Raw genomic sequence first — 26,819 nt, 5'->3', positions numbered from 1 at the left:
CTCTTCCTACCTTCCTAGGGCAACCACACTGGAAGCTGAACTACTGAAATCAGAGCTTGCTGTACTGAAAATAATTCAGCATGGAACAGCCTTAGAAGGATTCACCTCTGAAGTGTTTACCTCTGCCTTTTGTACTTTTACTCAGAGCCCTCCCCTGTCAGCGTTTCTCCCAAGAGCAAGTAAGCGACAACGTAGGTAGTCTGGTTAGAAGCATAAGAAACAGTCCCATCCCTACTGAGGGAAATATAAACATGAGGACACTTCAAGATAAAGAGTAATTACAGAAAAACTTCTCCTTTTGCCTCTGTAATGCTGCTGGAGGAGTCCTAACGTGCCACCAGCATGCCTTCCAGATGGGCTGCTGTCACCCTGGCGACGAATGGCACGTGTAGGGCAGGCATTGTGTTACAATGGCCCTTCAATCAGCAATAAACCTGAGAAATCAGACTGACGCTCAGAAACTTCCGAACACCCCCAAACCAATACACCCCCTCCAAAAACCCGGGATTTAAAATTTACTACTTCTTAGCAACATTCATGGTATCAGAGAGTTCAGAGGATCGTGGTTTTGGCCATAAGCCTTTTCTACCAAAAGATGTTGGAAGGAGTTGTCTGTCCAGGTGCACCGGCCTCCATCTCCTGCATCTCGGAGCCCCTTCTCCGTCACACAACGGCCCACGTCCCAGTCAGTGCGGCAGTCCCAAGGACAGCAGCTGTACTGAGGACGCGGACAGTGGCTGTCGTGCGTGTGCGCTGCTGACGTGGTGCTTCCTGCACGCACGCCGTTACGCGGGGCAGCAGACAGCACGCTGCGTGCGCACCTCCTCCCTGCCAGAAGAGCTCACAGGGTGCGAGCAGGAGTAATTGTTTAGTACTAAATAAGGGGCACTCAGTAGGAACTGAGGTTATTGTTTTCCTCACAGTTCATGATGCCAGAGCAGCTTCCTTGATACCATGTTTAAATTAATATTTTAGTAGAATTCTGACCATTTTACCACCATGAAATTCTTGTAATTCTATCCCCTCTGTCTTGTGTAATTGCTGGTGATCACTTACTACTTTGCTGGAAGGACTACTTTTGTTCTGATTAAATGAGAAAGCGGCAAGACAGACCTGAAGTAGGTGAACTGTCAAACACCTACAAGACTTTTCAGCGTGAAAGTATTCCCAAAATAAGCATTTCCCTAAGACTTGACAAACAACCTGAACAAGAAAATTCTCTAATACTACCCAGTTGATGGGAGTCTTTTCAGGGCTAATTTACATAATTTGACATAATTACAGTTATAAACACTTGAAGAAGTCTTGGAAGGAAGAATGCCACTGAAACCTACATTTTACTGGGTCTCACTGCATTTGGCAGCTGTACAGAACTGTGGAGCATGGAAATTTGCTCAGATGAGTCCTGATTACACAAACACATAATACAGGCTTTGAGTGCTCAGTGCAAGTTTGTCCTGTACAGGAAGATACCACAAACTCTCCCAAGGCCCTGCTCCAGTCCGCCAGCATGATGGGAGGTACCGGTCATGGTCCATTACACCACTCTTCTGCCCACAAGATAGTAGTGGACATCTGAGTGTCTGACTCCAGCTGCCTACAGCTGAAGGTAGCCACAAAACATAACATTTTAAGAAAACAAGTCATTTTATACATACACACACACACAAACTTCTGGTCAAAGATGCAAATTAAGAATGAAATAATTCTGTGATAGATCTACAGAAGCAAGGAGACCACTACCTGGGGATGACCCCTATTTTCTACTTTTGTCATAAGCATTTCTCTCATCACACATTACAGCAGCACAAGGCAGGAGGAAAATGTTACCTGAGGAATACTTTTTCTAAAAAGCTGTACAGCCTTCGATGAACCAGACTGAAGTCCATGTCCCACCACAGACTATCATGGTACCTCTCACAATATAGTGTGTTTTGCAGAAAAATGAGAAAGTTTCCTCATTCAAATTTTAAGATACATGTCTGCAACACAGGGCAAATACTGATTTTTGTGCTGGTCAAGGCAATCTAGATGAATTGGTTTATCCTGCCCTGGCTGGTAAGTCTCATTCCCGTTCCGAGACAATTCTCCACCTGTACTGCGGTATTTCTGATTATCTCCATCATCAGCCATTCTTGTTGAAGGGCTAGAGAATCCAGAGAAGTCAAAGCTTGCTTGCAGCTATAAAAAGGTGCTATAAAAAGCTATGGCCAGCATCTACATTTTAGTTAGTATTTCACAAATTTCAGGACTATGTAAGCATTCATACGTGCAGTTCTGCTATCTGCAGGTTCTGTTTACCAGAGCTTTAAAAAGTAACAAAAAAGACCCTCTTCAGCTAGACAGCTTCCAGCGTGTTCACAGAAACACGTCCTTTCACCAGATTAAATGGGAGCATTTCAGATGGAGTTCATCAGTTGATCTTTGCAAGTCTTGATTAGTCTCATTAACTTTCTGCTAGGTTACAGAACGTGTAAGGGCTGTGTGCTATGCTGTATGTTGAGAAATAATCGCATCTTAATTGCATTGGCTATTAACAAAACCCTTCTTGAACAGCAAACTTTTAATTATTTCATTTGTCTCTTAATTTATCATAAGGAAACAACTAACTAGCTTTTACTTCTCCTGGGCAGAAGTTTCTTTGTAGACTTGAATACAGTCCAGAGGGTCTGGTTTAGAAGCAGTGCACCTTCACTGGGAGATTGTATTTGGAACATGGAATGGAAATGCAGACATAAAACTAACCTAGTTAAATACCATTTTTGAGGCTTTTAATAATTAAATTATCAATGCATTCTACTGCTGCCCCCCAATCAGACCTAACGTAACTAATACTACAAAATAGCAGCAGTATTCTGGAGTAGAAAGCAGTAATTGTCACCAAAGAGTTGGGTTATACAGAGCAATCACTGAACAGGTGGACAGCACCGTTACTGAAATACTATTTAAATAGATGTTAATTATACTGTTTGAAATTGGTGCCAAAAATCAAGTGCAGAGATGGCCACAGTGAGGTCATCCCATTTGTATCCCCCCCATTAAACTACGTTACAATTTGAGAGAAGACTTAATTAAAAGTCAGCCCTTGAGGAGACGGAAAGTGAAAGCTGGGATGTCTTTCTAGGTTAGGGATTTAGTGTCTGCTGTTTGAGAGCTACCCTTTAAAGACAAAGATCTGGATTAATTTCAAGTACAAATACCAATTATGTTAATAATATGCTTTGGTGATTACTGTCCAAATGCACTAAGGTAGATGCTAAACTGTATTACCAGTATCCTAAAATACACTGGTTGTGGCCGTTGAAGTCATAGAAAAAAAACCCTAATGAGCTGGCAGAAAAGGTATTTGCAGACCCACATGGATGACACAGAAAAATTAAATGCAGGAATAAAATTACGTTAATAGTGAACCTCAGCCCGTGGGCTGGAGTAAACAACTAGATTTGTAGACTCCAAACAGCAGAGGAGCAACTGTGACCAGCCAGACTCGCAGCAGCTGTCACGTCTGCCACAGAGGTAAATCAGGTACTTGGTTTAGATAGTACTGTAATCTCATTTCCTTTACCCTAAACAACTGGCCTGGCGGTACCAGACATTGTAAACTTCCAGGGTCTTAATTCTTACCTCTGGAAAATCTTGCCTTCCTCTGACAGACCAACTCTGACTGTCTGTAGCTTCCAGCCACTGGAACCTCTTTTGCCTTCAGGACAGCCTGTGTCCCTCTGTGGGAACACTGCTGTGCTCTGAGTCGCCCTGCCACTTCCTCCCAGCTAAACCCCCCAGAGCGGTCTCCATAAGCAGTGTATCACAGAGCCTGTTTTCCGGCCCCCTTGTGTTTCTGGTTCAGCTGTGAAGTGCGGACGCCGGGCCTGGACTCAGTATCCCGTCTGTGTTCTCATCAGTGTGAAATCGCTGCGCAGCCTTCACCTGCGCTTCTTCTCATCTCCCTCTCCCACTCGTAAAAGCATTAGCCTTTTTAAGTAAGGAACTGCAGAAGTAGCTCATTATGAGGCTGTTACCATCAGTGACCCGCTGCCCCCTTCTCTGAGCTGCTGTTGCCAAACAAACCAAACAACAACAGAGCTTCTGTTTCCTGTTCCTAACCAGGTTACTTTGCATTTGACTCTACCAAAATCACTTTTTATTTTTTTGAGATCATTTCAATGAGATAATTCTGTAGCAGTCACTCTGCCTTAGGAAAAAAATAAATCTATTGTACACTCAGAAAATACACAAGTTTTGTAACCTCCTGAGGTAGCTGACATTGGGATCAAAAGTAAACACAGCTTCCTGACTCCGTGCAAAGAAAGCAAGGATAAATCTGGTTCTGTTCTCTTAGTAAACAGATTACTCGCGCTTCGGATACAGAGACAGAGCTTTTGAACTTTCTGAAATGTCTGCTGAGTAAGAGTTACCTGAGTAAACTGCCAGTAAAGCTTCATTCTCTTGGCTTTGGCATAATTGCATTCAATGAGCCTGGGCCTGCTGTTCACATCCACCAGGCATCTGTTGTCATCGTCGTCGATAGTGGGACTCAGAACACCCACATGGAGCTGCTGATTGCTTGTGTAATAAACATTCTGCAACAGGAAGCACAAACAAGATTTGTGGCCTCTAAACAGAAGCAGCACTTTTACCCAAAAGCTAATGGCAAAGATAAATACGCTGAATAGCAGCAGGCTGACCCCACAGTGGCTTTTAAATTATTTCCTTTCATGCAGGAGGCAACACAACATTTTAAAAGTTGTTCTAAATTACCGATTAATTGTTACCAACAATAAATGTTGGTTAACTGCTTATACGGAAGCACACAAACAAAACTGATGGTTGTCTCGTGGTGTGCCTTTCCCTTCAGTTTCCTGTGGTCACGCACCGTGGGTCTTCAGAGAGCAAGATTACACCCTCTAGCAGGAACTGGGATGAGTCTGATCACTGTCATCAGCTCCGATCAGATGATGCCATCTGAGAATACCGCACTGGAGAGGTAAGGGAGCGAGCAGCAGCACAGCACTTCTGCAGGAAGGATCTCAAGCTTTTACACAAGGGGCAGAAAGGTAAATGAAGGTTTTCTACAAAAAAATGCTAAAAACCCCCGGTGGAGGCAGCTAACTGGAATCCAGTATATACAGTGAAAAGGAATTAGTGGTTGGTGACAGACATACACATGGCAGGAGAGAGAACAGAATGTTGCAGGCTATTTGTTCCCTTTTTTTTGGAATATATCAATACACACAGGCACAGGAGACTGGGAAAAAGGACCAGACCCTGGTTGCTCTGGATTTCTAGCAAAGGAGCGCTCTCATGGGCCTCAGGGCTTCTACCTACGACCGAAGGCATGAGGCTATTGTATTAAAGAAATTCTTTCCGCTCTGTTGGAGCGCACACATATCCGTGGGAGGTTTCTTTAGAAGAAGGAAAAAGAAGGAGCTTGTCAGACAGCATCGGTACCGTGTCCTCTTGAAGGTAACAGGTTACATGAAGCACCTAAGGGTAACTCAGGACTAGCTGGGATTGTCTGTTTGCTGATCACAACAGAACTGATTTTGCTAAAGTCAGACCTTTTTCTTGAGAGGACCAAGGGAAAGATGAAATGGCAACATCATGCTTTAGCAGCCTTATCTGACAAGGGTAGGTGTAAGGCCTTGACAGCTCCAGTGGTGTCAGGGTTGGAACAGACAGGAGCTGGACAGAAGCTGTGGGTATTTGGGCATCTTTTCTGTTCCCAGGTGGTACTATCTCCTGGTACCTGTTCACTGCTGTACCTTTTTTTATATGTGTGTATTTCGTTTGTGAAAACTCTGATAAAATATTAATTGCATCTAGGAGAGGAAGCAGAGAAACAGACCAGACGAGGACTGGGGAGAGATTTGGGAGCTTTGTGTAAAACAGCTCTGAATGCAGTCAGTGCAGGGATTAAATACAGACCAAAACCAACGGTGGCGTTCCTGTGCTGGACTACGTACGTCCTCCGTTCACCCTCCTGGAACACCTCTGGGGCAGATCCGTAGCAGATGCAGACCCACAGCTGCAGAAGTTAGTAAGTTCCCATGAATGGCTTACACCAAACAGAGGTGTGACCCCTTCCTCAAGTTCTTTTCACCCCGCAGAAAGAAGAGAAACCTGAGCTGGCTGAACCGAGGTGACTCCAGGTTTGAAGAGGCTGAACAGAGAACAGGTGAGTTGTTCAGGTGTGCCGTACAGGAGAAGAGATGGGTAAATAGAAGGACAGAGCAGGGTACGTTTCCAAGATGGTTGGTTGTTACTGACTGAGATAAACCGTAACAACTATGGAAAGACTAACAAGACCATACCCCAACAGACACCATCCTTAAGTTAGACAACGAGTATTCCTGCAAACAAACTGATGCTTCAGAAGAGCAATAAACATCTGGAATGCACCTGCTAGACAGACCAACAGCAACTATTTTAGATACGTTCAAGATCTGTCCAGGTGCATTTTCTGGCAAGAGACTGCGGTAGTTTATACAAGGCAGTACGATCAAGATTACCTTTAAAAGGGGATTGTTAGGATCATTAACTCTAGAGATGAACATTTTCTGTGGCTCATTTGCCTCTTACTTAAAATTACTACTAGAAAAATGAGAGAATTGTCAGTTATTTGCATTTTCTACTAATAGGAAGTGACTTTTAATTCCATTTTTCAACACACTGTCACCACAGACAACATGGTGAAGAAAATCATGGCATTTTGCATGTATTTCTTTTCTTAAAGACAGACATCAGTCACTGAAACCCAATTAGCAGGCTGGGCTGTAACACTGGGAAGTGCACGCTATGGGCTGCTTGTAAAAAAAAAAAGCAGTGTAGCTGCAAACCTTCAGGGCTGAGCTGTTTTCATTGGCTCAGTCTGCTCAGCCTTTCACCTGAAGGCTCCAGGTAATCATTTCATCTTCCTGGATAAAGCAAGCCCAGTTCATACTGCAACTCCACCAGCTTTTTTTGATGCCAGATCAGCAGTGGTTCAGTCTGAGCATCTTTCTGGGCAGAAGCAGAATGAGGGCTCTGGCTGGGGAATTACCCAATTCTCTTTGTTGGCAAAACTGTGCAGAAATAGAACAATCAAATGCAATTAGGCTTAATAGAGATAATTAGCAGGTTGTTGCTTATCTTTAGAGAGCTCACCCTGCTCGCTAATATCACTTCATTTTTTCACTGTGGACCGGTTAGAAAAAGAGGTGTGAAATCTTGTGTTCTCACCTAGCACTGGGAAAGGCAGCTTTCAGCTCTCAAGTGGCATGTAAAAGGAAGCTCCAGCTGAAACAAACTGTGGCAGTTAGTCCTTCTAACTAGGCTCTTCCAGGATGTAGCTTTGTTTATCCAGTACTAGGAATATCGTTTAATTATCCTCTATATTATTATAAATATTTCAGTATCTTATCCAGTAATGCCGTATCTTAATTCAGGCTTGAAAACATTGCACAGCCTGGTAATTTGGCTGCTGTGTTTTTCTAATGGAGACATCACATCAAAAGCACATACCCTCTACAGCTTCTACTTGAGCAGCCTGCGGGCAAACAGCAGGGTATTGGTTTGTGTTGCACCTGGCCAGAAAACTTCTCTTCAAACCCATGGACAGTCCGTGGCTCCCTTCCCCCACCCCGAGAATGAAACACCCTGCACTGAGAGCGCATAATGGTAACGGTGTCAGGATGGAGGATGTTTTACCATCCTCTTGGTACAGCAGAATTAACTGTTGACTCTACTGATGAATGCTCTTCTGGTCTGAAATGTCAAGCTGTTAAACATGAAACCAGGATAAAGCCTCCCTTTAATTTCATGTATTAAGTCCCTTTTATTTCATATGTTAAGAAAATATTTTTAATTGCTTTTACACTATATGTCCCTGTTTCTATTTGATTATCTCAATTTTCCAAAATACATTTTTTTTTCTTTTTTTTTGTGGTTTAGTATATTTTTCTTTTAGTTTAAAGATGGTACATGAAATACCTTCCTGGAGTGGACAATAGGAGATTAACAAGCTGAGTTACATGAACTGAATTACCATCCCATAATGTGCTTGTTAGGTATGCACATATATGGCATTTATTGATCATATTTTAAATTGGCCTGCAGATAAAACAGAAACTTACAGATCATGTTTTATCATCTTACGTGTACCTATATAAAAACCAGTTTGTACTTGTGATTTAAATAACACAGATTTCATAGACTGTTTTAGGTTGGAAAAGACCTTTAAGATCATCAGGTCCAACCGTCAGCCTAACACTGCTAATACCAACACTAAACCGTGTCCTTAAGAACCTCGTCTACACGTCTCTTAAATCCCTCCAGGGATGGTGACTCCATTGCTTCCCTGGGCAGCCCGTTCCAGTGCCTGACAGCCCTTTTGGTGAAGACGTTTTCCCTAATATCCAATCTGAGCCTCTCCTGGCACAACTTGAGGCCATTTCCTCGCATCCTAGCAACTTGTCACTTGGGAGAAGAGACCAACCCCCACCTCTCTACACCCTCCTTTCAGGGAGTTGTAGAGACCAATAATGCCTCCCCTGGGCCTCCTCCAGCCTAAACACCCCCAGCTCCCTCAGCCACTCCTCACAGGACTTGTGCTCCAGACCCTTCCCCAGCTGCGTTCCCTTCTCTGGACACGCTCCAGCCCCTCAGTGTCCTTCTTGTGGTGAGGGGCCCAGAACTGAACGCAGGATTCGAGATGCAAGATGTTAAATAGATAAATGCCCACAGCAGTACTTCTTCAAGAGGATGCTTTTAGCACGCATCAAGGAGTACACTGGCTGTTTTGCAGTCCACTTCAGCACAAAATGGACAACTGAGGCACTTTTGTTTACACCACTTTAGAAGACACCAGCAAAATGCATTTCACCAGCACATCGTTCCTAGATTTCCACATCATCATCATCAACTAACAGAACAGGATAGAAAACTTGCAGTAATTTAGGAAAGTGATTTTTGAACAATTGCTCCAGTACTTTCTTGGTGGTCCAAATGACTGAATATTGACCACGGGATATTAAGACACTAGAGCAACACTGAAAATTTCACTCAGAACTTGGACCTTCCATTTCTGCTAGAACAGCAGCTGTCACAGCAGTCCTTGTTCACGGGACTGGACAGGCAATATCCAAAGTTTGCTTAGTTCCACTGAAGTCAAGACACTTGCTGCGTGCTGATTTCCACTTTCACTAAAGACAGTCTTATTAAAACACAACCACCCATTTTCACATCACACTCCCCGAGGAGCTACTGAATTTCCACAGAAAGAATCTTGCTTGGATGTTGGTACCAGAGCAGGTCACTAAAAAACCAACCAACTCCCTTACTCTGTAACAAATCAGCCTCCTTGCATTTCATTGGTCTGTTCTAGCCCACAGCACTTCACCTTCTGTTTCGTTCACAAGAACAATATTTATGTACAACTGTGTCTCCTGGGCAACTGGAAGGGAGCCCCTTTCTTCAGGAATCAGTTAGGTTAGACAAAAGGCATTTCTCAAAAAGGGAAACTACAAGGATTCAGCGCTGCCACTAGTTAGAAACTCTAAAAACGTGGGCAGGACTTGCGATCCACGAGTCAGCGTGGGGCCTGAGCCTCAGGCACTTCCACATCCTCTTCAGCCACTCTCCCACCGGGTGCTTTCAAGGGCGGGTGAGTGCCGGTCGCACAGGCTGGCGCGGGGCACTGCCACGCGCTGCTGCTTTCCCTGCCCTCACTGCCCGCCCAGCTGCGGTCAGCAGCCACAGGAAACTGCTCTGGAAGCCTGGGGCTCCCAGCAGGCTGAAGTCATGCAAAAGGAGTTGTTCAAAACAAAACCTGGCGTTCATAATACAAAGATTTGCAGCAGGGAAATGACTAAAGTAACAAGTGCTTCATACCTGGATCTGAAGAAAAGCCTGTCCACTGCCTACAAAGCTGACACAGGGCTCTGCCATGAGGCTTCTGTTTCAGTCTCTTGTGTTCTCAAAGAACAGCCTCCTAACTCATCACCTTCATACCTGATCCTCCTCTGGACTGTAGAAGGTGAGGGTCTTGGTAAACCGCTTCCATCTTTTTTTATACCTGCTGGGAAGCTTGGTCTGCAAATAGCGCTGTGCCTGTAAAATGGCACCTTCCAACTACAGGACCAGTTATTCCACAGCTCTCTTGAGTTTGTTTTACTGGAAGTGTCCTATCTAAGGCCATTGCTTCATTTCCTGTTTGCTCCACCAAATAAGCTCTCTGATTATTCACATTAAGACAAAATATAAGACAAGCAAACTGAGATTGATATGACATTAATAAAACTAATTAAAAGGTTCTCAAAATCTTCATAAGGTGGAACTAATGAAAAGGTTCTCAAAATATTCCTAAGGTGAAAGAGTGAGAGTTAGTAAATTTTTTCTAAACAATGATATTTTTAAAGAACACTTATTTGTCTTAAAAAGACAGCTAAAAGATGAGAACACAAATAAGTGGTAGTTGAGAGCAGCACAGCCGAGGATTCTCTAGAAACATTTGTAATTACTAGGAATTATTGGATGTTTGGTGTCCGTCATGTTTTCCTCACCTGCATTTCTGATGAACTCATTTGCTGTATGTTGTTTTTTCTATTTAATAGTCTAACTGACTTTTTCTGAAAACGTGCTTGAATGTCAGGAAGACGTACAGTATCGCGATGAACCCAGAAGCCGTGTCCAGTACTGCTCCTCAGACCAACTCCAGAACCATGGAGAAGCACCTTCCCCTTCATCTCCCACTGGACCGTGCCATGCCCCTGCTCATTTCTGGGGAATGCAGGAACTCCCTCTTGATGCAGTCTCACCTAGCAAACCAGCACGGAAGAGCAGGAGAGTTCATGCCTGCAGCCACAGTCTCCCCGAAATCTCAACTGTCGCCCTCACAACAAAGGGTCCGTTTGCCCTCCTGTTCCACCCATCTCCTCCGAGACAAGTTCTGCTCGCGGCTGCAGTCTGGAAATACCACTTGTGCAGCCAGGTTTGTGACTCACTGACTGCCAAGCTGGTGTTCACCGGGAAAAACACGTGCACAGCACATGCAAGTGCCCAGGGGCATAAAGTGAGCACAGCACTGAGCTTAAGAATGGTCAAAACAGGGAAAAAAAGGAGTTTGTGATTTATGAAAGTTCAGAGCTGAGCTGATGCACGGTGAATCTACCATATACATGTAGCAGATAGTTCTGGTGTTAGAGCTCATCTTGCTAGATTCGGCTACCCCTGTTCACATGGGGGGGATCATGCTAAGCCCAACTCCCCACATCCCCAGTGCATACTTCAGTTCCTTCCGGATGGCAGCGAGGCTCAGCCTAGCCAGACAGAGGGCACCACGTCACTGGGGTAGATCAGCCAGTCACTCAGGGTCTAAAAAACTGGAAGGCGTTGCTGTTCTTTCTAGAAAATTAGCAAATGGATTGCCGTAGCAGGTTTCCTGTAGGGCCAGAATGGCAGTTTTGGTGGGATACTCACATCCTACATGCTGTGCTGCAGCGGTGCAGCCCAGAACACGTCCTAACTCTGCCACGAGAGCACCGAAGGCGCAGGTAATCCAGCCAACTTGTTTTTCCCAGTGACAGTATTTCAAATACCTACACAAAATCTCCACAGAAAGTACAGAGGAAGGTAAAGGAGCTCTGCTTACTTGGACACAAATACATGGCTTCGTCCCCACAAGGAGGTGGTGCGGAGCTTCTATTAATGAGAAGTTGGCCCTAAAAGGTCCCATGGCAATTAACACTGGAATTCCACTGACCTGAAGTGCAATGAGATTTCTGGCTCCAAGTTTCTTACTGAACTTGGAAAGGCCACCAGAGCTTCCAAGACTTCAGAGCTGTGCAGTAAATTATTCATAGGAGCTGGTTTATCATGTAGCAAAAAGTTACAGTAAGATGTTCAACTTAACATCAGATGATTATCTGAAGGATAAATTGCCAACTCCCCACTGGAAGTTTAAAGCAATACACACCAATTTTCAGGCTGAAAGCCATTTGTAATCCTTTTGGCAATGTTCCCAGACGAAATCACGCTGGAGTCTGGTACATGACTCTGCATTTGTAAAGAGCACACTTAACGCTCACCACCAGCCCTATCTGTCTGCTACCCTGCTTCTGGTATAATAAGTCGGAGGCATAAGAAGCCTGATTCGCCACTACTTTATTCCATCTTTGAACCGTGTTTTTCTTCAAATGAATCCTTGAAGTCACTTATTGTCAGGAGTAAATATATTAACACATCAAGTCCAAAGTCTCACAGCAGATTCATACTCGACTACAACTCCAGCTAAAGAGCAGTCTGGTGGATAAATCCAGATTTAGCTAACACTGCTGTGACTTGGCTATTTATATATTTTCTGATTTTTATTCCATCATTTCTTTGTTACATAAACACATCTGAACCAAAGAACTTTCCAACCCCGATAAGAAAACTATCGACAGAAGCCAAGTTCATTACGAATAACACAAATATATCACTAAGATACAAATCAAGGGTTTTCCTATTTACTACTCATGTAGGAAGTGACAGAGGCTGTGCTGTCCTGTAGCCACAACAGCAGCGTCGCTGTCTTGTGCTGCCCAGAGGTACAAGCGTAAGAACAGAGGCTGAGAATGCAGAACGTTACCCCTAAGCTGGAGGTCAACCTTTAGAAGATTCATGTTATTTTTCCGAGGTAGGTTTTCAGCTGGTGCAGCCTGATCATACAGCTTTAAAACAATCACACCCTGATGTTATCCCTGCTGAGGTTTATTCACTGTAAAACTAGTCTTCCTGATGAGCTGGCAGTCGGCTAGTATCCCAAGCCCAACACCACCACAGCTGAAATTGCAAAGCGTGTAAGAAGGGTGACTACTCACTATTTCACTTCAGTGTTTAGATTTGTATCTGCTGAATTAACACACCAGCATACTGATGATCTGACCTGCTTGCTCTTCTCCATGCCCCTGCACTAATTAACTTCCGAACTCTAAGCAACAACCAATGCTTGATAGCAACAAAGCCAGGGTACTCAGAAACTTCGAATAATGGAGTGTGAAGCTATAAACACAGGCTTAAAGACACAAAAATGTTAAGATTTGAATAGAAAACAGACAGGAACTCAATACCAGACTTTTAAATTTAAATTCATGTACCTACACTGCAATGGAATATCTAATTCTGCTGTTGCCCACCTTGGCATTCTGCTTTGGTTTTATTTAAAACAAGCAAACAAAAATCCTCCAACCTAAAAAGTGGAGCTTATGTATAACAGAACTGTCAATCACAGTTTTTGTATCTGCTTTCAGTACTTACTTCCATAGCTTTCCTAATGCTAGTAACTACAGAATTAACAAGACCAGGATAAATAAAAATTTTACTGATTTGTTTCCTAAAGCTTCTCCTGGTCTTGCTCTTACCTCTGCACAAGATCTCTACAACCCTTCACAGGAAAAAAATAAAAGGCAGTAAAAAAAAGAAAGAAAAAGAACCATTCTAGCACAGACAACTGTGTCCTTATTGAAAACCGCAGCCTGTCTGCTAGCTCCCGTGACTCTGTCCGGTCTGAATTTTCCTTCTCCCTCTCCCACCAATCCCTCTACCTTTCACAGTTTCCTCTGTGGTTTCCTAAACAATCCCATATGTCTGTCTGAGCCTGTTTTCTTCTCCTTCAGCACACAATCATCTCAAACAAACTCAGCCATCATCTCCACCTGCTGATGCACTGGCCTGCCCTTTACACCAGAGTTCACTCCTCTGGCCAAATCAAAACCTGAGCTAGTTCACTGTAGAAGCATTTGGCAGCTCAGCATCAAAAAGTTTAAAAGCAGATTTTTTTACCTTTTCACAGCTACACCCAAGTGCTTCGGACTACTCTGGGCATAGTCACATCCAGGTAATCATGCGTTTATGTAACATATCTTCATCTTGAATTTATTCCAAAGTCATCAAATCTTGTTATACCGCCTTTTTTTTTTCCTGCAAAACATGTCTAAAATACAGCTTTTCCACTCAGAGTTGATCCTTGCTGGCTTCCTCACTGATGTCAACATGCGTGGCCCCTCAAATCCATCCTGAACGCTTCTGAAAACTTGGTTTTCAGGTTGCTTTTCAGGAAAGCAATATACTTCCACTTGTTCTGTTTTCCATGTTGCATGAACTGCTTGTCATCCTGTTCAAAGCCCTTCTCAACCTTCTCAAATACAAGAAAAATTGTCTAAAAAGTACTTATTTTGGTTCTGAAGACAGTAAAATACAGACATTAAATGTCTACATGAAAGTGAGGCAATGTTCAGAAAAGGAAAACAAAAAGGTATGCAGCCCATTTCAACCAAAGCTGGTGAGGGAAAGTCTGATTATCTCTGGGTGTTCAGGCTACAAGAGTCACACACTTATCTTTCCTCACAAAACAAAACACCCACAGGAGTTCATCGGTCAAACTTAAGTGTATAAAGTGACCTTCTTGCAAGCACCCTGGAGAGAACAACAAATTGAAATGCAAAAGCAGCTGTTGTTGATGTCTGTAAGAGTCTCAATAAATGCAGTATTTTTTTTAATCTGCTTCTACAACATGCAAAGGAGTAAATCCCATGGCAAGAAGAACGGGGCTTGATTCGATTACAGCTGACCTAAAATAAGTCTGGGGCAATTCCACTGAAATCAAATGAATTGTCAGGATCCGAGTCTTTCACCCTCCCCCTTGCACGTGATAAAGTTTACAGAGGGTATGTAACGAGCAGCATCAGCACACTGACCTAAATGAGAACAGATGCTGGTTTTACCCTACAAATGCTGCCGTCCAAACATAAGTGGAGCATCCCGTGGAGGCTGAGGTGAAGCTGGAACCGAAAGATCCTGTAGGATTCACAGGACATGAAACTGACTGGTGCTTCATTCTGAGACGCTCAAAATCACCCCCGATGGTACGGGAAGGTGGGCCACCAGTCATGCCATTTAGCCTAGGCCAGCAGAGCAGTTGAAGCCAAGCTATAAAGAACCCAGTTTGGGACTTCAGTTACAATGGACTGGATACACTGAAATTAATGTGCAAATTCAAGCTGAAGGAATGGCCTAGGGCATCCCATAGTCTGTCAAGGCTCTGGCTCCACTGACCAAAGGGAAGCTCTGGAGGTGTCAGCTAGTCCTGTTGGCAGTGTTTCCTTCAGCATCAGTTCCAACCTCCCGCTTCACCTCTTAACATCTCAGTGCTTGGTATGAAATAAATACGTTGTAGAAGTCTTACTTTTTGGGTGTTGCTAAACTCACGAATTAGTTAGGAACGACCTAACATTAGTATGGCGACCCTTGAGACGGACAGCACCAGCTATCTGGAGTGCTGTCAGTGTTCTCACACAGCGACTAGTCAGAAAAACCGCTGCACACAGAGAGGGCCTCAAACACCAAAGCAAGGAAAAGAATTTTACCTTGTTTAAACAAGAAGCGCGAGAGAAACTCGGCACAGATGCCGAGCGCTCGCACAGACAACTTTATTCGGCTTTTAGTCTCTTGCATGGCTCCAGGAATTGTCGTGTGGCTGGGATGGCGACATATTACCATCTGGGAACTCCAGCTGGAAGGCTTATTGCTCGCAGATATATTGTGCATTTCCACATGCAGAACACTTAGTGCTGCAATTGCCGTGGTAAACGGGTCTCTTACCAAGCTCTGCCATTGAGCAGCTCTGTGGATGCTTCTGTAGGTTTTTTTCCCAGGTGAGAATTAGTCATTTTTTCAGAGTAAAACCCTGACACTATTAAAGGTTTTGCCTCAGTTTTTCATGTCATATACATTCTATAATTAGTGGACAGGCAAATGCTGTATATGGCCTACTTTCACGCTCAGCAGCAGTTATTTTTAATACTCTAAAACAAATGAAATCTCTGCCAGGTTTACTAGCCAGACATCTGATGTCTGTGCTGTGATTCCCTTTTCTTTAAATGGCTTACGTGACTAAACAGCCAACTTCACACCAGTATATTAGTGGAGGATGAGTTAGTTTGAGTTCGGATGGTGCAGACATGACTGACAGCCACCAGAGAAAACAAAGAGCAGAGCCGACTTGTACAATTTTTCGTTGGTCATTTCTGTCATCAACAGTTGAACTTTTCTCTTTATAAAATGTCTAAGTGTCATTCATAGTTCAGTTTGTGCTAATTGCTTTAGCAGATGAGGGCTCCTGGCGTGGTTATTCAGTGGACAGGGTGAGAGGTGCAGCCGGGTGCAGCTCCGAGTCCTGTTCCACTCCCTGGCACCTACCCTAGTATATTCCCCCTTAATCCAAAGTGAAGCTCATTAAGCTGAAGAAAAGAATTTCTGGTATTTTAAAGAGACAGCATCAAAATAAAAGGAAATCCTGAAATACACTACCCAACAAAACTCCGAACGTTATTCCTTAGCTGTAGGGAATGTATTTCAAGTGACAAAGCCAATCACTTCACCTGATTTGTTTCAATCTTTATTGTTGGTCTCTGTAGAGACTGACAAAACCGCATGAAATTTGATCCAACCCAACTGTATCCTAAAAGAAAATTTCTTTCCTGAAACATTTTTAAGCCTTCCAAGTGGAAGAAATGTGTGAACCTTAACAGAAATGGCACTTTTTCTGCCCACCAAATGTCTTGAAGTAGTGGCTCCACTGTTTGCAGGGTGACAGCAAATGACACTCAGAGACAGAAGTCAGCATCTAGAATTTAAATGAGTTCTGTATACTCTGACCTCTTGCAAAAACTGTAGCTTCAATCCTGCCCGTGTTCATGAATAAATTGCAAAGTTCACCAAGCTCTGCCAATAAAATCGAAATGTGTCTTGGCCTGGAATACTGTGCTCACATCCCAGTGATTCCTCCTTTCTTCTGGTCCCCAAGAAAAGTTCGGAGAAAAGCATCACCTGATGCATTTTCATCATGGAATGTACTTTTAGTGCTAATGATTTTCTTTTAAAGATGGAAATGAGGAAGGATATTAGAAGTAACCATACACCAAGATTTCTTCCATGAGTACTCAAGTCTTAAAAAGACCTGCAGGACTAGGAACAAATAGTAAGTAAACTGTTTACAAAGCATAAAATTGCTTTCCTGTCAAGCAGGACACTAACGCCACTCCAGCTGTCCTGGCTGTGTGGGAAGCCTTACTGTGCTTGGCTCAGTCTTAAATTCTCCTATGACTAAGAACACTGCCAACTTTGCATCGTGCCCCTTGCCCAAATCAGGCTGCAAACCTCGGCAAGAAATGAAATAGTAAATACTACGATATGCAAAGGCACATTGCCTAATTGTGCAAGTAGTGCGATACCTCCCCCCACATTCTCGTTCATTAGGGCTTGATTTCTGGGGCTTCCATCACACTGTGAAGGCTCACAGACAAACTTAGGCCTTACAGGTACACAGAGACCAAGTAGAAGAGGCTCAGCTCTTCTGAGTAACAGCTTATCAATTGGATGAGGCAGCAAGATAAAACCAACAACTTTAAAAAAACCCAACCAACCAACCAAAAAAAAACCCCAAACAAACAAAACCAAAACGGTGAAATGACCTTCAAGTACAACACTGAATAGCTGAAACAGCTAAGCTAAGCTTCAGGCTGCCGAGGTATCCCCAGGCTGTGAAGCTAAGCTGCCTTCATCACAAAAGGCAGATTATGTCACAGATCTTCCCCTGCCTATTTTAGGAGCCTTTATTTTTATCTGAAGTAGATTATCCTATAAGAGTATCTGCAGGACACAGACCTAAAGAAAAGAAAAACCTTCCTCTCTTGCTGTTTAGAATTAATATGAAAAGTAGGCACATCAGTCACTCTTAATTAAAAGTCACTGATTATTCTCAATGGAAATAATAGAGTTCTTTCTGGACTCTTTTAAGCAAATTCATTTTACAACATCCTTTTGATTGTTCTAAACCAACAACAATTACTACTGTTAGCAGCTTCCTCATTTGCATATGAGTAAAAACACTAAGAAGGATTATTACAGTTGTCTACCACACAATAAACTGTTCAGTGGTGTGTACTATTTTGCACAGCTGATTCTCCCCAAAGTGCAAACCTGTGTCCCTACATGGGCCCTCTAGGACCAGATCCTCCCTAGGAGTGCAGGGGCGTGCATGGGAGAAATAGTGGTTTGGGAATTAACAGCTCCCTCACCCTGCTTGTCCTCTCCTTCCCAGGGGACAGCAGCTCAGCCCACGACAGAGGAAGCACCGTGCTAAGACACTGCCAAAAGGAGACGCACCGCTGCCGTCCTGACACATGCACCCACGCCGGACCCTCAGGAAGAAGGGGAGTTGCCCTCCCAATCTCCAGACACTCATCTCCATGGCCCAGGTAGCCTGTGCAGAAGCTTTTGAGAGACAATTCCATAGTTGCATCCTGTCCTTTCCACAACAGGGCTGCCGTGACCACAAAGCTAGTGTAATCCATGGAATCGGCACCTACGTCCTGAGTTCCATCAGTACGCCAGCGGAGCAGCTGACTGCAGATCGTGGGGTCTGCGGTCTCCTGCTGTGGGTTTTGGAAACCTTACCATTCTGCAGTCACACGTGCTGGCCTCACACTGCTTCAGGGCTCTTGGATTTCTCAGCAGAAGGGAGATTCCTCCTGTGCTGAACCTCTGCTTACCACAGGGTTACCTATTTCCCCGTATTGTACGCATTGCGTTTGACTGTGACAGGAATGAAGCGTAGCACAACCACAAAAGAGTGCTTGCAGAGCTAAATATAAATTAAAGCCCCATGAATTGTACTCAGCTTTTCCCCCAAACAAAACCAGACTGGAGTAAAATGTCACATTTTCAGTCAGCAAACTGCTGGTCCAGATCCTTCCTTGGTACCCATCTGGGGACAGCATTGTCCTTCCTTGGCACCCACCTGGGGACAGCATTACAACTAACTGCAAGTTATTTCCTTTGGCATGCTCCTTTCAAAAACCACGGTTGTTACCCTCGTAAGCAGAATCACAGGGGAACCATTTGTCAGGGAATCTCCAGTACAACCCATTCTGTGACTTGTACTTGTCAGGTTCACAGCAGGAAAGAAACCTGGAGAGTTAAAAATTACACTACCAACCTTTTAGAAATTCCAGATGAAATCTCATGGTCTGCTTCAAGCCACAGAACCCTTTCCTTGTGAACTAAACCACATCGGCCCTAAAAGCAGGTACCAGAAGATTTTATTCCTGCCACATGCAAAGGAGGTGACAGGCTACATCCTCCTCTGAGACGCTGGATCACACTAACGTACCTGATCCAGGTGTGGTGTTGATTGCAATCTGTCCTGTTAAGATCTGACTGTAAAGATTTATTATCATTTTGTGCTTGTAGTCAGTGAAGGGAAGAAATGTTTTGAAGACAGGGCAGAAAAACAATCTGAGTCCATGTGGACCCATCTGTTATTGCATCTAAGGGAAGTGAACAGAAGATCAGAGGAATGTGTTCCCATCACTGATCTAGCTTTCCAGTTTACAAACCTGGAGAGAAAGTTATCCCTTTTGTAAGGTTATATTTTCTTTTATATACATCTCAATTCTCGGGGAACTTCTAGCCCTTTGGGGCAGTGATGGTTACTTTTCTTCAGCCCTGGCCAGAGACGATCCTTAGCTTTGATTTAGCAAATTCGGGAAGAGACACAATTCTTTCAATGACACTTATATTTGGCCACACAGAGGACTTGCCACTTGCCCAAGATGAGCTGGGTTTCACCTGCTCTGTATGGACTGAACAGGATAGAAAGTATCACGAGATGGCAGTTTGCCCTAGCTGACCCCGCTCGAGCAGGGGTGCTCGACCAGATGATCTCCAGAGGTGCCTTCCCATCTCAACCGTTCCGTGAGTCTGGGAAATAGTCTCCCTTAAGCACAAGGCGGCAAACAATTGGAGAGCAAAGTTGAAGGGACAGAAAGAATTGTAAGAGGTAATGTTTGTCTGATTAACAAAACAGTTGATCAGCATTGATCTTCAGAAGCTTGAAAAGTGCCAAGGAACTCAAAGACAAATAAAGATCAAACCTGCCACCTGCAGGTGTTGGGGTTTTTCCCTCCTAGTGACCATAACTACAATTTTCACCTTGGGCAGCATTTCTCAGTATTCCTTCAGATGGTTTTTGGGCAGTTAGGAATGGAGTCCACAGTGGGCAGGTTTAACCCTGACAACAAGCCACATAGGGTATTAAACATCTATCTGGAAGCCAGAAATGGACATTCTGCAGCAAACAGCTAATCCATAATTATTCAGCATGGCTCTTGTTGAAAGTGGGAAATCAGGTACTTAAGAGTATTAACCAGGTAGGTCATACATCTGGCAGAGTAACATTTCGCTCACTTGACAGTTCGCATTTCAATTTGCCGTGAACGCTCAAGATGGTCCCAGTGCTCACAGACCATCGTTATGCAAACACTTACAATCACTCCTGCTACTTACCATATTGAATTAAAAACTGCAACCTGGGAAAAAAGCAGTCTGATTGCTCCAGAAATTCTTAAAACCCCCAAATTCATAGTTACTAACAAGGAGGAGTTTAAACCTGATGAGATGTTCAGGTCAATCCAATAGGTGAAAGGACTTAGCGCCGTGACTGCACTGGACACAAATAAATAAAAACATGGCTAGTCAGTCATTGCCATAATTCTGCCCAGCAGCACTAAGTAATTACATGATGCTTTGTAACACTGACATCACACAACGTTTTGAAGTCAGAGGGTAGCCGCTACATGTCCATTATCATGGAAACACTGTGCAGGCACGCTGTAACAAAGGAGGTGTTTTTGTTACGCTGCTACACTAATGCAGTGGTAGTTGATCATTTCTGTTTGAACAGTGGGAGACTTCCTCATTTGTACAAATTTGAGGACAAATGAGAACCATAAGGGTTTGGTTCTGTGTTAGTATAAAACATAAGATCTGACTAACGAAAACCCCAAACCGACCTGAAATTCACATCTCTGATTTACCATCACTGGCGTGATCTTCTTACGTGAGTTCTGTCACTGCCCTATTCACAGACATCCACACTAAATGCAAAGCAACATCATCTATAAAATTCCAGGTTTAATGTGGAGTCTCAGCTTTCTCCAGTTTTCTATTCAAACTTCATGTTACTCTAACAAAACTTGTGAGTTCGTAAGCTGTACTGCTATTTTTTCTTCCCAAACTGATGCCATTAGTGAGTCAGTCAATGCAGACCTCACAGTTTTAAGGCTAATTTCAGAGTTCAGAAGCACTAAAAATAAACGCTGAAATGGAATATGCCAGCTGAATAAATCACTACATCTTCGAGACAGCAAGAGCAGCAGAGCTCCAGTGTTCGCAATCAGTGCGGTTCCCTGCTAAACAAAGACCAAGTTAATATTGTAGTAACGTCTGAATGACTTAAATGCATTCATCAGTTTCTTTCCTTGATTGCTGTAAGCCTTTATGGACAGCCAGCTGAGCAGACAGGATGACCTAACAGAGCTATCCCTGAAAAAAAACAGGCAGCAAACGCTTCAAGAAACTTAGCAACCATTTTTAAAACTGTAGGGTTCTTTGCCTTACAAAAACGCGTAAAAAATACCAATGTCTGTCTTCAAAACATACCATTCTTCATCTACTGTAACAGTCAGGGCTATTTCTGTGCATTCTAAATGAACTTGAAATTCAGAGAAGTGCTAGCTGTGATTGCCGCCTAGTTGACATGTTAGCAGATTTAAAAGCCAAAGAGAGGCCCATTAAATTTCTTACTTTGAGCTTCTATACGCCGTGGGCTGTATACTTCCATCTGCTTACCTCTGAGTCCAATAACTTGTATCCAATGAAATTATATTTCTAAAACTGTATCAGCTTTGATGACTTCAGCAGTTACTGTCAGTGCTTCTTACGATGGTTAGTCATCTGCTCTGACATGAACATGCACCTTATTCCTAATTTGTACCCAGCTGGCTTTAATTTCTTGCCATTAGTTCTTGAAACAATGATAAATTAAAGTCTGTAGTATCCCAGATTTTCTTTTGGGGAAAATACTTTCATTCTGTAAATATAACCAGGTTTAGACTGAACTCAATACTTGCTCAGAGCTGGTTTGATTGCTGATTTCAAATAAATTATCCAACAAAACCAGCTCTTTTCTTGGCTTACAAATCAATGCGGATTTTGTTGTTGTTGTTGTTACTCATAAATATTCGGTCAAGATTTTATGTGAGCAAATAATTTCTGACATTCTCTCTGCTTCCTGATTGGAAAAATGATGGGTAATGAACAGGAGAAAAAAAATCCCTTGTTCACAGAAACACACTGTGGATACAATCATTGCATACACATTTCTGCAAACCCTACCCTGCAAGGGGTGAGCAATACCAGAGAAACGATGCTGAGACTGAACTGCTGATCAGAATTTGAATGACGGCTGTGAAAGTACTACGGCTCATGTAATTACAGAGGGAGCTAAATATGCTTTCATGGGGACCGAATTGGGTCCATGAATTCTAAATGAGCCAGTGGATGACTTCAATTAATGGGATGACATAATAAAACTATCAATAAAAATGAAGAAATTATGAAGTGAATCTTCCATCGACTATTAACTACCTTCTCTGAGTTAAGCACATACTGTCAAGAATTTGAGAAACAAAAAGCTGACCTTCAGAACTCTGACTGTGATGAAGTAAGAAATGAGGTGATCGTACAACATCAGTCAAAAGAATGTTTAAATCGACAACCATTCAACGATTGTTCCAACATCAGTCTCCAAGTGCTACGCCCGTGTTCCAGTAACTGTGTTGGTTTTATGCTGAATTTATATTGTGACAATTAGTTTTAAAAACTGCTGGTTGAAACGTCAATTTGCAATGAGGAGAGACATCTTTAAAATATGGACAGCCCTAGTAATTGCTACATAGTATGCACCTCTCATCTATTTCAAATTAACACGCTCACAGAATGTGAAATGCTCAGATCGTATTAGATTATGATACACTGCAGGTACCCAGCACAGCTGTTTTACTTCCCCAAAAGCACTAATTAAAACCATTTTCAACTTAGCACAGGAAATCCCTGACCACCTTTTTTGACTGGTCCCTCTGCGGCAGCCCTTTGTATAGAATCATAGAATCACAGAATGGTTTGGGTTGGAAGGGACCTTAAAAGACCACCTAGTTCCAACCCCCCTGCCATGGGCAGGGACACCTTCCACTAGACCAGGTTGCTCAAAGCCACATCCAGCCTGGCCTTGAAGACATCCAGGGATGGGGCATCCACAGCTTCTCTGGGCAACCTGTGCCAGTGCCTCACCACCCTCTCTGTGAAGAATTTCTTCCTGACATCTAATCTAAACCTCCCTGATTTCAATTTATACCCATTCCCCCTTGTCCTATCACTACAGGCTCTTGTAACAAGTCCTCTCCCAGCACCCTTGTAGGCCCCCTTCAGATACTGGAAAGCTGCAATGAGGTCTCCTCGGAGCCTCCTCTTCTCCAGGCTGAACAAGCCCAAGTCTCGCAGCCTTTCGTCATAGCAGAGGTGCTCCAGCCCTCTGAGCATCTTCATGGCCTCCTCTGGACTTGCTCCAAGTGGTGAGTTTTGTGACGTTCAGTGGGTCTGGTACCAGGGCGAGGAAACATCGCTCATCCCTCCGTACCAGCAGCGGTCATGCGCAAAGTCCTCGAGTGAGATCTCGGCGTGGGACAACTTCAGGCCCCAAGATCAGGGAATTAGCCAACCATTGCAGTCAGCAGCAGCTTCAAAATCACAACAGCCTGCGTACTGGGGGGTGTTAGCTCCAAAGCCCTTTGACACCAGCTCACCAGGTGTGTGTAATGGACCAGCACAAGCCTATGCCCCTGAACTGAACCAGATATGAAAGGCAGTGTTACCTTTAACTGCTTTGTGGTCAACATGAAAAGCACAGGATCTGGATCCAAAATCCAGTGCCAGGTTTAGAATCCAGAAGCTCAGCAATATTTTACCATCATGTTTTCAAATACTTTGATGGTTTAAACTTGTTGAAATCCTTTTGACCAAAACTATCTATACAAAAAATTACGTACTCTAATGCAAGACGACAAATGGCCTGAAAATGTACCTGCATTTTTATTACCCAGATCAGAAGAGTTTTTAACTATTGTATAATATTCAGGCTAAGAACTCTAATCACTTCTAAATTAAAACACTATACAAGAGGTTGAAATGCTCTGGTAATTCCAAATTCTTAAGCGCTGCACTTGCTCACAGCAGTTTGTTTCAGTTACATTTTCAATGCAGTTTTTTTTACTACAGATATTCTGGGCAAATTGCCTTAAAAACGTGAACTAGGGAGGAAAGTTCTACAGTTACCACCACAAGCTCAGTAACCGTGATTTGAATCTTACAAAACAAAGGAAATCAAAAGAAGAGATGAACTCGAAATAGCCTGAAGACCAACTCCTTTGATACTGCACTTAGGCTCTTCTCCTGCGTCAGCCTCACCTATTAAACAAACTGCTGAGTAAACAGTTTCCAGTCGAAGTATGGAGGCAGCAGATACACATCCCTCTCCTCCTCTATCAGTAGCACACACCAACAGTGGGCAAGATAACCAAGCAGGATGATAATGATGCTGAAGTAGGATTCAGAGAGAGAGGCAACAGAATTTCAGCCAAAGAGGATAATCCAGGGGCTGAGAGGCAAGTACAAAAATTAAAGCAGCGCAGAAAACGTGCAAGGTAGTGGTAACGTGATTAACAAAACATGGAACAGAAAGACTTCATTCATTATTTTGAAAAATCCTGGGAAGAAACTTCCGTAATGCGCACCAGTATCAACTAGCCGATCTTTCTTAAAAACAAAAAACCCCACCGACCCCCACCAAGCTGAAACCCCCAGCTCTGTGAGCTGTACAGTACACCACAGAAGAGAGGTGTTACTTTATCAACCCTGTGGTTTCAGTGCACCAGCACTCCTTGTGGTCCCTGGACACTTCCCTGCGCACTCCACGCGCGTGCCTACTACTCTTCTGCTGACGCCACGCGTTACTTTTCTGCCGTACGTGCTGACGGCTGTTTCTCAGGGCTGGGTGAACTGCATCAGACTTCTTGCCAGTTCAGGTTTCCACTGCCTCTATGGAAATCCTTCTTTATTAGCAAAAGCTTCCTAACTGAATGCCTTCAGTAGCACTTTGAGTCCCCTCCTGACATGGGTTCGCATCAGCATTTGCACTTTCCTCCCATGAAAGGTCAAGCGTGTGCTTCTGTATCTTCCTCAGCACACCTAGTGATGTACGGAAAATGGCACCAGTACCGCTGCCGTACAACATTACAGAGTAGTGCTGTCTTGGAAGAACCCTTATCCATTCTCTGAGTATTTCCCTCTCATTTAGAAGAATGAATGACTGAACAGATACAGCATATGACGGGCAAATGCTTTTATTTCTGTTGTATTTCGTGGTTTGGGGGTTTATTTGCTTTTTCAAAAACATGTCATCTGTGGCACTGGCCAAGTTAGCTTTGACCCTTGTGCATCTACCCATAAAACAAGCAGTCATTTCTCAGTCAGACAAATGCTTATTGATTAGCCAATATTAATTAAAAAATACCTTTGTTGTCTTAGAGCCTTCTTGGCTCTAAATTTTCAAGTAATTCAAGTACTTCAAGTACTTCCTTCTAGTCCTAAATATTCATGGCACTCAGCAGAATTGAATTACTTCTTGAGTTTTTGCCTTTTTAACTTCAAGTCAGGTCCTGGAGCCTGAATGTCAAGATTACCCCTTTAGCCAGATCACTGGTTTCAGCTAATAGGCCTACAGCAGTATTTTCCTTTTCCATTATTCACACTCTCCTTCAGCCGTGATCCTATACACTAGGCAAGAATATAGATTTCAAAAACATTTCAGACATTTATAAGTCTCTTAATTCTAGGCTATCCTACCAAAACAAAGACAAAATGTCTTCAAAACAAAACCATTTCTCCAAGCATACACAAGTGCTGTATGCTCCCAAATGAGAAAATCAGTGTTACTCGTAGAAAAAAAAGATTGCTGTTCAACAATTTCATTTCACTACGGTTGGACTTTCAATTCCAAAGGCTCAGTTCTCACAGGCATACACAATGGTTTTACACTACATACTTTCAAACACAGAAATAAATAAGCAGCAGTATCCCTCCACTTATTTCCAAATTGAAGAGATTTCCTCTGATCCCGAATAATGCAGTTCTACAGCCTTTTTTCTTTGCTTTTGTTTTTAATCCGTGAAGTGGAACACACAAAAGACCTGTTCTGTCCTAGGTCTGAAACCAGGAGGAGGAACCCCTTGTGCTCTTTCATTTGAATTCAATGTCTTTACCCTCTGAACAGAGAATGGTGTTCATTACGTCTGATAGGTTTATAAAATGCAGAGCCAGGTTAGTCCCTAGTCCTGCTGTCACACAGCCTACACATCACTCACCTGTCTGTGCCCAGACACTGCACCTGGTGATCAGATCCGTAGTTTACAAGTTAATACGTCAACAGCACTGATCTTCACCTGCGAATGAACAACTTGTGTCTGTCTAAGAGACTCTCTCCTACCAGGCAGAAGATACTGAGTCTGAATGAGGAAAGCAAGACAGAAGACTGGGTAACGGGTCATGTCAACAGAAAGCCTCTTGAATCAAACCGCAGCAAGCACAGAACTAACTGACTCATGGCAAATGGTGCAGGATAAATTTGCTCCAAAACTAGGAATCAGTTTAACAGATTCTCTCTCTCAAACTTTTCACTGAAGTAAATAATGAGAATTTGGCCAAAATCAAACTTCAGGAGAAAGATGTTATAAAAAGAAAATAATACGCAACGTGAAATGATGCATTACAGACTTCATCCCCAACATGGCCCAAGAAACAAGTGCTGACTGCCTGTGCGAGGCCAAGGAAGGGCTGGCTGGTTGGTTCTG

At 43.3% G+C, this 26,819-nt stretch overlaps 1 protein-coding gene across 1 annotated transcript in view; it reads right to left on the bottom strand.

Annotated features, from left to right (window-relative positions):
* LOC104515284 (polypeptide N-acetylgalactosaminyltransferase 18-like) overlaps positions 1-26,819 on the bottom strand; it is a gene marked incomplete at its 5' end in the record, with an annotated part of 51,772 nt that overhangs the window by 13,153 nt on the left and 11,800 nt on the right. Inside the window, one exon of the mRNA XM_010159199.1 lies at positions 4,416-4,580. Coding sequence (XP_010157501.1) covers positions 4,416-4,580 — 165 coding nt within the window. The remainder of the gene's footprint in view (positions 1-4,415; positions 4,581-26,819) is intronic.

Source organism: Eurypyga helias, unplaced genomic scaffold (assembly GCF_000690775.1).
Source record: "Eurypyga helias isolate BGI_N326 unplaced genomic scaffold, ASM69077v1 scaffold6489, whole genome shotgun sequence".
Classification (NCBI taxonomy): Eukaryota; Metazoa; Chordata; class Aves; order Eurypygiformes; family Eurypygidae; genus Eurypyga; species Eurypyga helias.
Note: the sequence above shows the minus strand (reverse complement) of the source record. Positions and strands in the feature narration are given on the sequence as shown.